The sequence below is a fragment of the Eptesicus fuscus genome, chromosome 23 (genome assembly GCF_027574615.1).
Source record: "Eptesicus fuscus isolate TK198812 chromosome 23, DD_ASM_mEF_20220401, whole genome shotgun sequence".
NCBI classification, from domain to species: Eukaryota; Metazoa; Chordata; class Mammalia; order Chiroptera; family Vespertilionidae; genus Eptesicus; species Eptesicus fuscus.
In genome coordinates this window covers 19,676,526-19,694,933 of record NC_072495.1, presented here as the reverse complement: position 1 = coordinate 19,694,933, position 18,408 = coordinate 19,676,526, and the positions used below count along the sequence as shown (strand labels likewise).

At 43.6% G+C, this 18,408-nt stretch overlaps 1 protein-coding gene across 3 annotated transcripts in view; it reads left to right on the top strand.

The window, feature by feature from the left end:
* The window catches only part of OPCML (opioid binding protein/cell adhesion molecule like), a 420,625-nt gene that overhangs the window by 322,278 nt on the left and 79,939 nt on the right, over positions 1–18,408 (top strand). For all 3 annotated transcript variants that reach the window (XM_054712545.1, XM_008142527.3, XM_008142526.3), the window contains exon 3: positions 17,707–17,832. In XM_054712545.1, the coding sequence (XP_054568520.1) occupies positions 17,707–17,832 (126 nt within the window). The remainder of the gene's footprint in view (positions 1–17,706; positions 17,833–18,408) is intronic.

Below are 18,408 nucleotides of genomic sequence, written 5' to 3'. Positions count from 1 at the left end.
GGACCTGCTAGAAATGGAAACACTCAGGCCCACGCAGACCCGGATTAAACGCGGGGGAGGCCCTGCAACCTGCGTTCTCCCAAACCCGGCCTCCAGGTGATGTGGGTGCAACTCCACTCAGAGAGGACAGATGAGCAGGCCTCCCCTCAGAGGGGACCCCGGACAACTAAGAGTTGAATTCAGGAAAGTTCTGACAGAGACATTCCCGTGCTCCCATGGCAGGGCACAGGGGGTGGCTGACCTCTGGCACGGGGCACAGAGGCCACTCCTAAGGTGCCCGTGCCCCTGGATTCTGTGGCCTGCAGCTGTGGTCGGCGGTGCACTGCGGAAGGGCCATCTCTCCGGGAGGCACACTGGCAGGCACCCCCAGGAAACCAACAGGGAAACCCCAGAGCTCCTTTATTGACTTACGAGTGACCCAAACCTGCCGCATCGGCTGCCCAAAGAACCTCTCCCTCCGTCCCTTTCCTTCCTGGACAAAATCTAAAGGGGAAATTAAACTTAAACTAGAATGTGGGAGGGTTGGGCGGGGACGGGGCATCATTGCCCTGTTCCAGTTGTTATAGCATCCAGTTGTTCATCATCCACCCGCCCTTCCTGACATGGAAGCGGGCAGGGGATTCTCCGGGTCAGGGCACTCCCTTTCCGTGGGCAGCAGAGGATGGCACTGCCACCGTCCTATCAGGCCCATTCTCTGTCCTCAGGCTTACAGATGATGGCACCGTAGGTCAGGCTAGTCCCAGGTCTACTCTGCCCTGGGCCCCACTGGGAGTACGTAAGGTGAGTTTGTGTTTATATGACTTTAGCCATTGTCCGTGGCATCTATTCATCCAGTTCATGGGCCAGGAGTGAACAAATCTGTCTTCATACAATCCACATGCAGTGAATAGGTCTCTATTCCAATCACTAGTCATATGTGAGGACTCTGGCTAAGGAGAGATACCAGGAAAGGCAAGGAGAACCCGGATGTGGCTACGGGTGTTTTCTGCGAAGCAGATAAGGGATGCAGTCTTGTCAGAGGGGTTCAGCTTTTGGATTCAAGCCTTAATTTAAAGTAGTTCACTTCAGTCTTTGGGAGTTAAGTATTCTCCTAAACCCGGAGATTCCCTGAGATCTATTGATTTTTAAAAGTATTTTTAGGGCCTTGGATAGAGGGGTGTCTATTACTTGCTTTGCTCTACTCTGTTGCCATTGTGTACATATCATTATTTGGTACATGATTATTAATACTAGCTTTGAAATGCCACTTCATTAAGCAAATGAGTGTTAAAGACTTGGGGTCAGGGGTGACTCAGTTATTCTAAGCATGCCCTCCCAGAGCCACCCTGTGGCCATTATTTCCACTCTCCTTCGCATTTGGAGCAGGTGTGTGTGTGTGTGTGTGTGTGTGTGTGTGTGTGTGTGTGTGTGTGTTTAGGGAGGAGCAGACATCCATGCTTGAACCAGTTCTTCAAAAATACCCATCTCCTTTTCATGCCACTTCCTTTCCAGCCCACTCCCTTCTTCTTTCAGTCTGTCCCCACGTAGTCCATGTCCCCTCTCCCTGCCCCTATTCTAGGCTTGGCAGGTGGATAAGTCTCGGTGGGAGTTAGAGGGAGGAAGCAGGATCACTGTTCTGTCTCCTGGCCCACCCATGGCCCATTTATAAGCCCTGACTCTCTCTCTGTCTTTGCTCTGAATCCTCCCAAATGCTCTGTGTGTCTGCTCCTGGCACTTTCCGTAGCGCAGTCTCTGAGTGTAATGAGGTTTTATCACCTCGAGAAGTACCGCTGCAGGTCCCAGGTCTAAGCTCTCTTGCTTACAGCCCTAGGAGAAATGCAATCCATCGGGAGTTAGTCATCCATCATCCCAGGGCTACTCTGCTCCCCCTGCTCCTGCTGCCATCAGTACCCATTGCTCCCCACATTCCCGCGAGGGGCCCCTCCATCTGTCTTCCAGGGCTAAGCATCCTGTCACCTCAGGAGTGCTCTCAGCGTCAGAAAACGTTTTTTATGGGCTGTCACCTCCCCACTTCAAACAGCGTCAGGTGCTATCTACTCTGGGGGTTAAAGCAACACCTTCCGGTGAGATGGGCAGTGTGCTATCACTGCCCTATTCCCTAAGAGACCGGATCTGACCAAGGCCTCATCCTCATGCGTCGGGGGAGATTGTTATTTTCTCTAGCCCAGTGGTCGGCAAACTCATTAGTCAACAGAGCCAAATATCAACAGTACAACGATTGAAATTTCTTTTGAGAGCCAAATTTTTTAAACTTAAACTATATAGGTCGGTACACTGTTATTAACTTAATTAGGGTACTCCTAAGCTGGCCTTTGCTAAAACCTCAAGGGGCCAAAGAGCCGCATGTGGCTCACGAGCCGCAGTTTGCCAACCACTGCTCTAGAGGGAACCTGCTGTTTATCTGTCGTATTGATTTGGGAACCTAGCTGTTCATTTCGCCCAATTCCCTGCTTGCCATTTCTAAGACTCTCTGGTCCTAGCCATTCTCCCTGCCTTCCACGTTAACATACCTACACCCCAGACCTGGGGTTTCTCTCCTTCCCTTCCCATCAACACCTGCAGCCATGTCCTCTGACTCACCCCCCACTCTGTCTGGTCTGATCGTCACAGGAATAGCTAAGGACACAAGTGCTTACATGGCAAAATCCACTTTACCACTCCCACCCCTACTTTTCTGCCCTGATGACCACATCCCCCCTACTTAGATTTTAGTAGCTCTTCTCTGCCATTTTCCAAAAGGAAAAGGAGGTATTTCATTCATTTTAGCTCAAATAAAGGGAAGGCGCCACTCCCCCACTGCTTATGTACCGGGCAAGATTTCTCTCTCCCTCATCTCTGTGCCCTGCAAGCCTCTGGCATTTTCTCTGCTGACATATATTTAAAATGGCCTTGACACCTGGCACCCAAGTTTATAGGAAGCGCCAGTCCACAGGTGTGTTTGTTTGTGGACACTAATTATTAGCCTGACTCTGATGAAGTGCCTCTGTCCCCAGTCCGATCTCTCCGTCCACGGTGGTGGGAGGGAAGGCCTTCCGGCAGATCCTTCGCCCCAGGGGGACACAGGCCAGCACACCTCACCCGCAGGCAACACCTGGGAAACTTGGAATGAGCAGTGTCTGATACCAACAATGTCTGATGACCCAACACCCTCTTCTCAGCACTTTGTACGTGCTGGTTTATGGCCCCTTTACAACGCTCCTGCATTTCAGGTGCCAATTGCATGCCTAATTTATACATTTATAAAGATTAAGGCACAAATAGGTTGATACACTCATGGAAATGGCAGTCCCAGGAAATGAGCCAGAACCTCTATGTCCAGAGCTGAGCTCTAACTAACGTGGAGAATTGACTCTAATTGACATACAGAGAATGAGAATTTCTTGAGAAACAATGATAAGCCCTAACCCGTTTGGCTCAATGGATAGAGCATCAGTCTGAGGACTGAAAGGTTCCAGGTTCGATTCCGGTCAAGGGCATGTGCCTTGGTTGCGGGCACATCCCCAGTAGGAGGTGTGCAAGAGGCAGCTGATCGATGTTTCTCTCTCATCGATGTTTCTAACTCTCTATCCCTCTCCCTTCCTCTCTGTAAATAATCAATAAAAATATATTAAAAGAGAGAGAGAGAGAGAGAGAGAGAGAGAGAGAGAGAGAGAGAGAAACAATGGGAAGCCCCATAAGCCTAAGCAAAGGACCTAAAGAGAGAGTTCACTGACAACAGTACCAACCATCCTCACACATGTAAAAGGATGCAAAACCACACAGACATGCAGATTGTTAGTGGATGTGAAAGATGGTAAAACCCCCTGGGGAAAAAATCTGTCAACAACCATTAAGACTACCACTGTATTTGCACTTTAAACCAGGCTTGACAAACACGTTGACAAGCCTAAAACACATACACACACATAATAATTTGAGTAACCTTGTAATAACAAAAGATTGAAATAATTCACACATCTGTGAGTAGGGTGCTACTTAGATAAGCTATACTATATGTATCCAAAGGAATACAATGCAGCTGGGAAAATGTATAATGTTATTTTTATAAATATAGAAACAGTATATATATTCTGCTGCCTTAAAGTAAGCTGGTGTTTGAAGCACGTAAATATACTGATGTTTCAAAATATTACATCAAATAAATAAGTAATGAGACGCTATCTAGCTCCCAGAATCCTGGGGAACTCCAAGCATCTGGTTGCAACATCTCTCTAATTATAAGAAAAAAGAATAATTTCCTGTATGCCAGTGATTTCCAACTGGTGTGCCCTGGTACCCTGGTGTGCCACAATAATTCTAAAACCATGCCTGACTATTTAGTCAGGGGCACTGAACTCTTTTTCCTTAGAGTGCCAAATGACAACAGCCAACACAACAATAGGTGTGTCGTGTGAATGAATCAAAATTATGCCTATTGCAGGGTGTGTTTTTTTTTTTGTCAGATTGGCAAAAAAATATAACATATTCTTGGTGGGACACAGAATTTTAGTAATTAGTGTATGTGTGCCATGCCATGATAAAGGTTGAAAATCACTGCTCTATCCAACAGTCAATGCTTTTTGTCAAACCCCTCTCCATTTTGCCCTGTTTTTCTGACACCAAGCTATGGAACTGAAGCTGCGTTTCTGCTCTTTCTTCTTCATAATAAATGAGATGAAGGGGGGAAATAGGATTTTCTTTGTAAATCCCCCACTTCCCAGCGCTGCAATCAAGCTGAAGTGGCATTACCTCTGCCTCACACCTGTGCATGCCCTTGGTGTGCCCAGGAGTCCGAGGACGTGTAAATAGCGTGTTATTGGGCTCCTGTGATATTTTCAAAGGCAGTTTCCTCTGCCCCCAACAATGCATACATAATTACCTGGGAAGTGAAGCGCATAAAAATAGACAATGTTTAATAAAACGATCGAAAGTATCATTAGAAGACGCATCCAATTAAATTGATCTAGAGCCTCCAAGCCTCTCAGATTTATGATGAGTGTGCCATGGACTCACTGGGATTGGGATTTGGAGAATCCCTATAAAACCAGGACTGGGGCCAGTCTCTCCTATCCAAGGCCATTTTTTCCTGGCAGCTTCCCAGAGCACAGTGAGAAAAGGCCGGGTGTGTGGCCTTGTTGTCTCCTGCCTGGGTGCTGGGCACTGGGTGCAACGCAGAGTACACTGACTTACGTACATAGAAAGGAGGGGCTCAGAGCTTCCTCCTTCCCATAGCCTTTGAGGTTCAGCAAAGGCCAGATAAGAGGTTTCTCCAGAAAGGTGGCCTCCTTTCATAGCTGAAAGGACTAAACTGGAAGCCACCCTCATAAATATCAGTGGCTTTCTACCTGGCATCCTGGTTGAACCTGATCAGCCTGCAATCTTTTCTGGGCTGGTGACACTGGAGTCTCTAACAACCTTTGGGCTGGCTGCCCCAATAGATACTTGATGTGTTTTAAACATTTTTTTTTTACATTTTAAATTTATATATATACAGTATATATATAATAAAATTCACACATTTCAAGTATACAAATTAAGGACTTTTAGTAACTTTACCAAGTAAAGCAATCTATACTAATAAAAGAGTAAGATGCAAATTGACCGTACCTTCATGATGCCCACCAGCCAAACAGGAGTGAGTATGCAAATTAACCCAACAAAAATGGAGGGTTAATTTGCATACACAGGCACTGAGCGGGCGGGCAGGGCAGACACAGGTGTTCCGCATTGCCCCAGCCCAGTGGTCGGCAAACTCATTAGTCAACAGAGCCAAATATCAACAGTACAACGATTGAAATTTCTTTTGAGAGCCAAATTTTTTAAACTTAAACTTCTTCTAATGCCACTTCTTCAAAACAGACTCACCCAGGCTGTGGTATTTTGTGGAAGAGCCACATTCAAGGGGCCAAAGAGCCGCATGTGGCGCGCGAGCCACAGTTTGCCGACCACGGCCCCAGCCACTCCGGGCCTCTGGGCAGCATGGGAAGGTGGAAAGGCAGCTCTGGGCCAGAGCAAAAAGGCGGTGCCAGCAGCCAGGGGAAGGAAGGCCCATTCTTGCACGAATATTCATGCATCAGGCCTCTAGTATCAATTTAATTGAGTTTTAGAACATTTTACAGATTCCCCATAAAATTCCTCACACCTACTAACTGTTTTTGTTGTTGTTGTTGTCATTATTATTTTCATGATTATTTTTTTTAAAGTCTTTATTGTTGGAAGTATTACATATGTCCCCTTTCTTCCCCCGAAACATTTTGGACACAACTGCTTTCCAAAAAGGCTTTGCACAGTATTTTCTGCCTGAGCTGTCTCAAATATTCTAGCACACTTGTTGCTGGGGAGAATGTTCTGCAGGATGAAACACCTGCATTCCTGTGACATGTTAAATATTTAAAGACAGTTTCGGATGCGTTTTGTCTTTGAAGGGAACTGAGACGTAAATTCCCGGTGGGTGAGTGGTGAGGACAGGAGACCTGGCCCCTCTGTAAGTGGCGTGAATTATTCTACTGGAAACACCCCGTGACACTATAGTCTGGGGTACTGAGAAACCACTCTTTTTTTCTCACATCCTTTAATTGCTTTTTGCTGGGGCCAGGGATATTTATGGGCTAGGAGATTGCCAAGTTATTTATTAGATGGAGTATCTAGGGATAGACTAATATAAATCACTTAGGCTGGTATTGAATATACCAGACACTCAGTAATTTAAAAAGCTTTAATAAAAATGCTAAAATATGAGACTTGTCTTTGGCTGTAATGAGACTCAGTTATCATGTTTTTATCAGCAATATTCAGTCATGAACCCCTCCCCACTTTCCCAATGTAAAAATAAAATGCAGATGCAATCTTTATTTTTTCAGACTTTTCAGATGTGTTGGAATTGAGATAGATTTCGGAGATTTGAGAAAAGACTCACATAAAAATTATGTTGGGGGCCTCATGGCTGACTTCCTCACACCTAGAAATCCAAGCCTGTTCTTTCATATTGGAAATCTTGACTTTTGTGGATCTAGCAGGGTAGGGAATTTAAGAAATGGGGGGTATGTGAGGTTAACCTTGGCCTGTGAAAAGCTACCTTGCTGTACCATCTACACAATATAGATCACATTACTGAGCCCATCCCTGTTCTACAAGCAGAGTCAAAGCTCATCAAGTGTCACACCCATGGGATCCCTGAGACTCAAAATGTAGCTTTTATTTCTTTAGTCAGAATGCTGAATTATAGGTACATATCATTCCGTAGTCTTTAAAGTATACTTATTTTATGATCTCATTTATTCATAACTAAAACCATTGCTGCTTTCATACAACTACTGAATAGAAGAGTGCCATCTGAGCTACCGGCCTCACCCCCTTCCTTCCGAGCCATCATCTAGCTCTGAACAAGATTATGAACAACTACCCATTTCTTCAAAATTTTACAAGTCCCAGCTTTCTCCAAAGATGAAGAGTTTCTTTGTCTGATCCAGAGGATTTCTTTCTATAATTCTGTCCCAGGCTTGGGCACAGGATAGTGCATACGGAGTGCAGGGTGAGCAACAAGTGTGCAACCCCTACTCTTGGCATCACAGGGCAGGAAGGGAAGGGGAAAGAGAAGGGGAAAGAGAAGGGGAAAGAGAAGGGGAAAGAGAAGGGGAAAGAGAAGGGGAAAGAGAAGGGAAGGGAAGGGAAGGGAAGGGAAGGGAAGGGAAGGGATATGTGCCCTTGACCAGAATCAAGGAACCTTCCACCCAAGGGCTGATGCTCTATCCACTAAGCAAAACTGGCCAGGGCCTCACTTCTCTTTAAAAATATTAAAACCTTAAGCACTTTCTTGAGAATCAATAAATCCTGTCCCCTGTCCAGTCAGTCACTTGTAAGAGTTTCCTCTCTTCACTTCAGACACAGTCTCCCAAGCCAACCTTGCATCCTATCTGTGCAGAGCCTTTGCACATGCTGATCCCTTTGCCTAGCCCTGCCCACAGCGAACCCCTCGTGCAAACTCACTGCCCAGAGCTGGTCCCCTATTATGGGCTGTCATGGCACCTTGTACCACTTCAGGGCACATCCACAATAGTAATCACACCTTGATCCTGTGATTATTTATCAACATCAGTGTTCTTCTCTTGACACAAAACTCCATCATTTCCATAAGAGAGGAATCTTGTCTGTGTACATCTCTACTCCCAAGGTAACACCGAGGGCCTAGTAGGTACTAGATACATGTTTCGAATAACCATATTACATCCTTGTGATCAAGTAGCCATGGAGCACAGGCTTACATTCATCTCTGGGATGGAGAGAGCTGGTATAGAGAGGGCATTATATATCAGTTTTCAGGTGTGAGTAGGACTTGAATAGGCAGAGGGCACAAAGGTACAGGGTTCAGCATATGCAGCTGTATAGAATTCTATATGCATTTATGAGAAGTGTGGGGTGTTTGGGGCATTGCAACCAGGCTGCCATGGGTAGGGCAGCATGAATAAAAAGAGGGAAATACACACACACACACACACACACACACCTAAATCAAAGGGGTTAAGCGATTGACAGAAGATCACACAGCTGTAGAAGAATCAAGATTAGAATCCACTTATCCTGACATTTCATGTAGTGATTTTGCCAACATATCATATTACCTGAGCACACAAAATTTGGCACAACCTCGCCTAGCATGTATACTGTAATTCTCAAATTACTCTCACCTCTAGTTTATGAAATAAGCTCTTTTGTTAGAATAAATTTTAAAAAGGTAACCCTGGAAGAATAAAACATTCAGTTTTTATAAAGTCTTTACTGTTGTTATTTTTATAAATTAGCCTTGAGTGTTTAAAAGTGCAGTGGAAAGCACTTCATATTTATATCAGCTTTCACTTGGCCTCAATATCTTGTTATTCTCTGGGGATAGTAATAACAATAATAAACTGGAAACAACAATAATAGCCATTTAAGTCTCTTTAAAATCATTATCTCTAAGGGCTGTTGAAAACAGGGCCTGTGGTTATCACAGAGTCGCCAGGAGTCAGAGCTGGCTCACGGGCCTGTAACTAACACCATCTCCACGTCCCTGTGTAGCAAATACATTCATGCCCATTTTATGGCAGGGAAAGCACAAGTAACTTTTTCAAAAATTACACAGAAAGTAGTTGGGAAAATAATGGTAGTCAAACTTTAGCCTCTGTGAGTCCAGATTATAATTTTAAAAAACAAACACCAAAAAAAAAACACCAAAAAACAGTGCCATTCACTTTGAAATAAAACACTTGAAACATGATTTTCAAATATTGTGACCAGACACAGAGAGGGTAGAGTTGTAGAGGGTGGAATCATTGCCCTTGATAGGACAGGACATGGTGCTAAAATTGCATCCTTTGAATCTTCCAGAAATAGAATAAAATATCCTCTAAAAGAAAATATATAAAGAAGAGCAAAATAATTTTTTTATACAAGAGTGTGATTTGTCCTGTGTATTTGCATAGGCACAATGTTCAGCATGTAAGGACAGGATTGACAATTATTGATTATATATTTACTTTTTGCTCTGGAAGCATGTCTAATGAAATCTTGCAGCTTTCCAAGGCCAGCTTCATCTATAAGTCCTGCCTTAAATCTGAAGGAGCTGAGATTTAGAAAATGAGCAAGCAGGTACTGATTAAACTATTTATCTGATTCCAAATATTTATTCAATATTGCTAAGAGCATATAAAATAATAGTAACAACTACCATTTATGAAGTACTTATTTCTAGCCACTGTACTAGTGTACTATACACAGTCCCACTTTCTTACAATCTGGAAGATATGTCCTGTGGTCGTCATTTTCTTCAGTGAGAACCAGGGGATGAGGAGTTAACACTGTCTGAGGATACATGAGTCATTGGACTACAGAACCTAAGTTGTGGTACATGGTCTCTCACATCGTTTTTCAGTCATATCATGTCCCCTTTATGTAGGTGGCACTAATATGTCAAGAATCATACATTTCACACCCCAATTACCTTTGCACATAGAAATATTTCACCTTTAGGAAAACCTTTCTAACTCAGGTTTGTTCTCTCACAAGTATATGATAACTTGTTTACCACAGTGTGTATAGTGGGCATTTATTCATTTTGTACATTTTTATTAAGCACCTGTTATGTACCAAACATATTTCTAAGTACTGAGAATATTGTAATTTATAATGATTATAGTTTAGAAACAGAGAGTCTTTAAACAGCCATACAAATAAATATAAAAGGACAAAACCCAGAATTTAAAAAAAATCTAAGTAAGGAATTGGATGGAGGGTATTTTTGGGAAAAGAGAGGTCAAATGTCAAATTTCTAGGATGGCAAACAGTTGGCAAATTATAAGGTCCCCAATTTTAAAACCTATGCATGCACACATTCCCTTTAGAGGGGAAATGATTTTATCATTTTTCAGGCTTTGGGTTGTATGATAGGAATGCAAGGATAAATATAGCAGATATTTTCCATGGAGCAGCTCTGTTGCAAAGATAAATGGTATGATAAAGTCATAAACAAGAATGCTTTGGAAATGGGAGAGAAATTAAGGCATCCTAAAGGAGCTCATATTTGAGTTGAGAGTTGAAGGGTGAGTGGTTTGTATGGCACAAAAGTAGAAAAGTGTTTTCCAAACAGAAGGAATAGTGTGTGTAAAGGCACAGAGATGAGAGAGCAATGAGCCCCAGAAAGATATGGGGGGCGGGGGGGGCTACCTGTTGGAGAAGGGGCAAGTAGTTATGATATGGTCAGACTGTTTAGACTTCAGAGTCTTAACAAGGGGCAGATGTTGGGCTGTTAGGCAGAAGCAAGATACTTAAGAGGTAACTGTGGTGGGCGTAATGGGTTTTATTTATAAAATGGTGGCAGATTGAAAAATAAGGAGACTTTTGTAATATTCCAAGCAAGAGAAGTTATGCTTCTCAACTAAGCCAATGGCAGTGAAATTGAAGAGGAAGGGATGGGTTCAAGAGGTATTGGAATGTTCAAGGGTAGCTGGCCATCCTGAGGGTAAAGAGAGGATGTGTAAATACCTCATGGTCCCCAGTGCCCAAAGATACCTTTGGAAATCTTCCTCTTCCTCAAAGTACCTGATTGCAACCTGACAAAATATTGTTTGTCGCCCTTTGTATATTTGTATGTATGTATAGAGAGAGACAGACAATACCATACTCTGTTTATATCTGTACTTATATGTCTATATCTTTCCATCTATCTGTCTACATTGGTGACACGTTGAAGTAGTTGCAGTTGTTCACTGAACGGTCTTCAAAGTTATGTGAAGGTCCTATTGTAACCACCAGCATCAACATAAAGATAACCAAACTCGTGTACTACCAGGCTGTGGGGTGGGGGGTGAGGGTCCCTGGTGTCTGCAGATGTGATTGAAAACACCCTGCGCTATTTGTAATTCTTTAGATAGACTCTTGTTGTGATTTTGTCATTTCAGGGAAGATTGCTATCCATTTTGTGTTTATCTGTATATTCATGATCACTAGCTATATCTACACTAATAAGAGAAAGATGCAAATTGACTGCACCTTCGCGACACCCACCAGCCAATCAGGAGTGAGTATGCAAATTGACCCAACAAAGATGGCAGGTTAATTTGCATACACAAGTGGCCGGGGCGGGATGCTTGCGTCATCGCCATGGCGACAATGCAGGCATTCCGGACCCCCCCCCAACTGCTCCAGGCCTCTGGGTAGGGTGGGAAGGCAGAAAGGCAGCTCCAGGCCAGAGCAAAGGTGGTGCCAGCAACCAGGGGAAGGAAGGCCCATTCTTGCACGAATATTTGTGCATCGGGCCTCTAGTATATTTATATTTGTTAGACCCTGGTAAGTGTCTAAAATTTCAACAGTTCTATCAAAATATATACAGGCTACTAAAATAATTTCCATGAATAATGCTGCAATAAACATAGGGGGGCATACATCTGCGACTAGATGCTTTAAAATGTATTGGGTAGATATACAGATTCGTATGGTAACTCTAGTCTTCTTTTTTGAGGAACCTCCTTACTGTTTTCCATAGTGGCTGCACCAGTTTACATTTCTACCAGCAGTGAGGGAGGGTTCCTTTTTCTCCACAGACTCCCCAACACTCATTAGTACTTGTCTTGTTGATAACAGCCATTCTAACAGCTGTGGGGTGGTAGCTCATTGTAGTTTTTATCTGTATTTTCCAAGACATGGAAACCCTGAAGTGTCCTTTGATAGGGGATTGGATAAAAGAGATGTGGAGCATATACACAATGGAATACTACTCAGCCATAAGAAAAGAGGAGATACTGCCGTTTGCAACAACATGATGCATCTTGAGAATATCACGCTAAGTGAGATAAGTCAGACAGGAAAAGCCAAAAATCATATGAGCTCACTCATATGTGGAATATAAAACTGAAACAAATGGACCAACAAGACAAACCAAAACAAAAGCTCATAGACAACTGTATGGTGGTAACCAGAGGAAATGGGGAGAGAGGGTAGTAAAAGGTACAGGAGGTCAAATATAGGGTGAAGGAAGAAGCTTTGACTTTGGGTAGTAAACACACAGTGCAATATACAGTTGTGATGTACTATAGAGTTGAACACCTGAAACCTATACAATTTTATTAACCAATGTCACCCTTATAAATTTAATAAAATTTAAAAAGGGGAAAAAATAAAGTCATGTCCAAGTGCTCCTTTCTTCACAAAGGTATCATGAAGACAAGGGAAGCATCATAATAGTATTTCCAAATTCATTTGATATTGGAAATTAAATTGAAAGTATTGAGAACCTCCCTTGGCAAGCAATGTTTGCCAGGAGAATGGCCCTGGGGAGCAGGATGACCAAGACGCCCCGCCCACAGGGGAGTGCAGGGTGCCTAAGCAGATGGAGGGAGATGGTTCCCGCCATCCAGGAGGGGCTGTGAGGGAAGATGAGCAGGGAGGACGTTCCAGGCAGAGGAAACACGCAGACAATAATGTTGTGTCTGGGGCACTGACAGAGGTTAAACAGAGAGGAAGCACCCCAGGATGGAAAGAAGTCTGCCATTTGTTAACCTCATGATTTGGGGCAATTTTCTTAACCTTCCTCATGCTTCCGTTTCTACATCATTTAAAACTTATTTTCCCATCACAGTTTACATTCGATATTATTCTGTATTCATTTCAGATGCACAGCAAAGCGGTTAGACCATCGTGTACTTAATAGTGAGACTATTTGTTCTATTTATCTCATAGTTCATAAGAAACCCACAAGGTAATGCTTGTGCAAGCAATTTGAGAACCATCGAGTTGCGTATTAATAAATAATACATAATCATTGTGCATTACATTTTAATAACAGTGACCTTATAATTGGGAACAGAAAGAGCTTCCCTTTCTCTCAGTTCACTTTTTGTGCTTTTTTTTCTTTTTTTCCTGGCTATCCACACCCTTTGTCTTTCCTCCTTTGACTTGCAGAGGGTGACAGAAGCACTGGTCCTTGGTGGAGATGCTGGAGTAACCTTGCCATTTCATCCCTGGAAACCCCCTTCTCCCGGTTGACATTATAATGAGAAGGGGAATGTGCAGGCGGTGCTCAATATCCATGGAATTTTGCAAATACTTTTTTTAAAAAGATAAAATTTCGAAGTTAAATTTCAGAATATGTATTTAACTTTACTTACATGTGCTACGTTTTCACTTGACTCAATATTTTCATGTCCAATGAACAGCTAATAGGATGATCAATGCGTGATTTTTTAATTGATATCCCCTAGATAAATACTGTAAAAAGCAATATAAATTTCTGCCTTAAAACAGTGTAAGAGCCCACATTTTATCCAGAAAAAAATAAAAATAAAAACAACCCATACACAAATTTAATTTCAATACATAGGTTTTAGGGAAATGGAGAAAAATATTGAGTTGCACAAAAGAAATTTGGTGACAATAAGTAGCTACAAGTCCACTGATATACTTACTGGCCTTTTTACAGATACCTTTTCATCCAGGACCCCTCACACTGTCAGATGAAACGGACTGTGTGGGACTGAAGGCCCTGAACCGGGGGCAGTGTGCAGGGATCTGAAATGTACTAACTGAGCCCACGGACTGGTCAGTGCCTGCCCCCACGCCGCTGGTGCCTTCCTGCGGAGGGAGACTCCTGGTTCTGGAGAGAGAGAATGTCAGGTGGCCTGGCACACCCAGCCTCAGCAGACAGTATCCCGAGACTCCTGTGGAAACAGCACTGAAGCTGCTGTTGTATAAAAGTGAGAAGCAGTATTGACATTTCTAAGCTCAGAACTATGTTTGTAACAAGCCTGAAAATACGGGAAAATCGCTAGTACAGTTTTCTCCAGAGGATGCAGTGCAGTTAGAATGTACTCCCGCCCCCACCCCAGTGTGTATCTGGATAAAATATGTGCAGTGAAATTTCAGGGCAAAATCTGATGCGGGAATAATCTAAAACATGGCAGATTTATACCGGGGGTGATTTTTATTTATTTTCAAATGTGGATTCCCTTAAGAACTCAAATGTTCTACACGTTACTTACGGCTTCTCCTTGAAAAGACTTACCTCTAAGGTCTGGGCAGCATAAAACTTCAGGCTGCACAGTCCTCAGAATCGAGCATGGGCCATAATTCTCCTTCGCCGCTGACTCGGGGTGGTTTGGAATTAACTAGCACTCGACCTGTATGGTAATTAATAATTTATAATTAAACTGGCAATTTGAGTAAATCAGCATAACTGTAAGCATATAGTGTCTCCTCTCTCTGTCGTCTTTTCTTTTATTTTCAGAATCTGAAAGAAAATTGAGAAGAAAGGTTAAAAGCTTTGCGGCCCCCTACCCTTACCCCCTACCCCAGTTTTTGGATTTGTCCAATGTGTTCTTTGGCTCTTTCTTTCAAAGAAGAATCAAGCATGTACCTTGTCAGCCTTGTGCCAGAGCCGGAGGAAACAGGGGTGTGTGAAATCCCATCCTCATCCTCAAGCACCTCCCTCTCTAGGTAAAGGGACAGGCATACAACAATCAGCTGGGACACAACAGGTCCAGCCTACCTGCAGGGAGCTTGCCACAAAATGTAGCAAAGAGAGATGGGGGATTCTCTTTTCAGGGTCTAAGGGGAGGTGACCTTGGAGGACCCTTGAAAGTTGAGTCCTGCCGAAACCGATTTGGCTCAGTGGATAGAGCGTCGGCCTGCGGACTCAAGGGTCCAAGGTTCGATTCCGGTCAAGGGCATGTACCTTGGTTGTGGGCACATCCCCAGTAGGAGGTGTGCAAGAGGCAGCTGATCGATGTTTCTCTCTCATCGATGTTTCTAACTCTCTATCCCTCTCTTCCTCTCTGTAAAAAATCAATAAAATATATTAAAAAAAAAAAAAAAAAAGAAAGTTGAGTCCTATGTTTTCAGGTAGAAAATGAAGAGAAGACAAGGACAAGCAAAGCTATGGAAGTCCTTGTGCCAGGGAAGGTGGGTCCACTATCTACTGTGTGCTGCTAGTGAGGTCTGCACCTGGAGACGAGGTTTGTCAGTGGGTCGAGGGGCTAGATTTCAGGGGCGGAGGTAGGTCATGCAAAAGAGGTTTTGTGTTAAGCCTGGTGGGCAATGGTGAGCTAGAGTAGGTAGGGGGGCAGTTTGATTAGATCGTTGCCTGAAAAGGTTCCTCTGGGCACATGCAGGGGAGAGGTTGGAGGGATCTGAAGTTGGAAAGAGAACAGGTGGGAAGTTTCAAGTGGGAGGCTATCGCTCATGTGAAATTTGGTGAGAAACTCAACCAGGACAAGGGCGATGAGAAGTAGGAGTTGAGGGGAATCAGGGTATTTTTCCAACAATGTTTTGTTTTGTTTTAATTTAAATTCTTTATTGTTTAATGTATTATGTAAGTCTCCTTTTTTCCTCATTGACCTCTCCCCGGCTGGCCCCAACCCCCATCACATGCCCTCACCCCCCACCCGCCCCGCGGTCTGTGTCCATTGGTTATGCTCATATGCATGCATACAGGTCCTTTGGTTGATTTCTTACCCCCTCACCCACCCCCCCACCCCCGCCTTCCCTCATAGGTTGGACAATCTGTTTGATGCTTCCATACAGGTCCTTTGGTTGATTTCTTACCCCCTCACCCCCCCCCCGCACCCCCGCCTTCCCTCATAGGTTGGACAATCTGTTCGATGCTGGTTTTAGTTTTGTTCATCAGTTTATGTTGTTCATTATACGCTGAGTTTTGAATTGAATTGAGAGAATCACGTTATGTTGTTCATTATACGCTGAGTTTTGAATTGAATTGAGAGAATCAGGACTGGAGGTGGGACAGGGTAGACAGCAAAGCCAGGGATCATATCAGCCTTTGCAATGCTATCAGTAAAGGGACATGGACCCAGACCGTAAGAGTTTATTGAGAAAGACGTAATTATTGCTGTCTTCATCTTCATCTTCCTTGTTGTCTGGTAGTTAACATTTATTGAGTGCTCCTTTCCTATCATGCACTCTATGAAGCCATTGTTTTGTCTAAACCTCACAACACATTTAGTTTAGCTACTACTATCATCTGTATTTCACAGCTGAGGAAACCAAGAGGGGAAGGTAGTCTACCTTGCCCAAGATTATTCAACAGGTGAGGAGTTGAGCTCTGGAGCCCTGCCCCTAACCACTGGGGTATGTTGCCATTATGCCTATGTTTTATTGTACAACTAGAGGCACGGTGCACGGAATTCATGCACTTGGGGGGGGGGTCCCTCAGCCTGGCCTGCACTCTCTTACAGTCTGGGAGCCCTTGGGGGATGTCTGACTGATGGCTTAGGCCCGCTTCCCCTGTGAGAGTGCACTGACCACCAGGAAGCAACTCCTGCATTAAGAACCAGTCATTCTGCCGTTCAGTCAATTTGCATATTAGCCTTTTATTATATAGGATATTATAGTGGCCATAGGAGCAGGTGCTATATATTGCTTGACTCTGGTTGGGCAAGTCAGAGGCAATTTTTCTGTGTTTTAAAAGATGTGTTTTGAGCCCTAACCAGTTTTGCTCAGTGGATAGAGCATCAGCCTGCGGACTCAAGGGTCCCAGGTTTGATTCCGGTCAAGGGCATGTACCTTGGTTGCAGGCACATACCCAGTAGGGAGTGCGCAGGGGCAGCTGATCGATGTTTCTCTCTCATCGATGTTTCTAGCTCTCTATCCCTCTCCCTTCCTCTCTGTAAAAAATCAATAAAATACATATATTTTTTAAAAAGATGTGTTTTGAGGAATGAGAAGGAATTTTCAGGTGAAGAAATGTGAAAGAAAAGAATTGCAGGATGGAATAATCTGTGCAAGGCCAAAGAATATGGAAATGTCTGGAATGCTCAAGGAAGGATAACTAACTCAGTGTTGTTGGCTTTATTGAAAAATAAAAAGGGCTTAAGTGGGTGCAACTCATGCCTATTTGCTTAAGTCAGCAATTCCACTAAACTAAATGAGCACGTGGGCAGACAGGAGCTCAGAAAATGTCGTTAAGTAGTTTCCTTTTGGTTTGACCTTTCAATCAACAAGCATTAATGTCCTTGTCTTCAGTTCCTGTGCTTCTTCCCCACCCACACACCTGCCTCCTGCTGCAAGACACAAGTGCACTGTACATGTTGTGTTGGTGGCCACATCCTTGGCCAATCAAGAAATCGGAATATTATTATTGAGATGTTACTCATTATACCGCATGCTATATGAATATTTATAGGCTAGCACCTTCTTTTGAGTGTAAAGACTCATTCTCATGTATTTATTCCCTTTGTTTCTTCGCAGTCCCTCCACAAATCATGAACATCTCCTCAGATATCACTGTGAACGAGGGAAGCAGCGTGACCCTGCTGTGTCTTGCTATTGGCAGACCAGAGCCAACTGTGACGTGGAGACACCTGTCTGTCAAGGGTAAGGCATGTACCTAGAGAACCTTCTTAGAGTTGGTATTTTGAAGACTTGATTCCGTTGTACATCAGAACATCTGGAACCGGAAAACAATGCTGTTTGATACCAGAGTAATGTCAGAGCAAAGGCCACACCCCTCACTCACCGAGTATCCCATTCCTAAAGGAAGATTTCTAGATGATCTTTACTGAATTATTATTTCAGTTCTTTTTATGACTTTAGCTGATTTTTGTGTTCCCAACTATGAAGAAGAGAGGTGCCGTAAGCGTAACTTCCAACAAAGAAACTCATTTCTCAAGGTCAAGATTGTGTGGGTTAGTTGGTGGGTTGTCCTTCTTGATGTAGAGTGGAGAACACGGCAGTGTCCACTGGGACCACTGATGTCATTGTGTGTTGAGGAGAAAAAGGGTCTCCCTGCTCAGTACTTTCTGGACATCTACCCAGAGCCACATATGTTTGATCTGTTCATAAATAGCTCTCTCCAGTAGAGGAAGGATGAAAGAAATGGTGAGGGGGGGAGAGGGTCATGCCTGTGCCGGGCCCCAAATGATGGGTATTGAAACATCGGTTATGAGCATC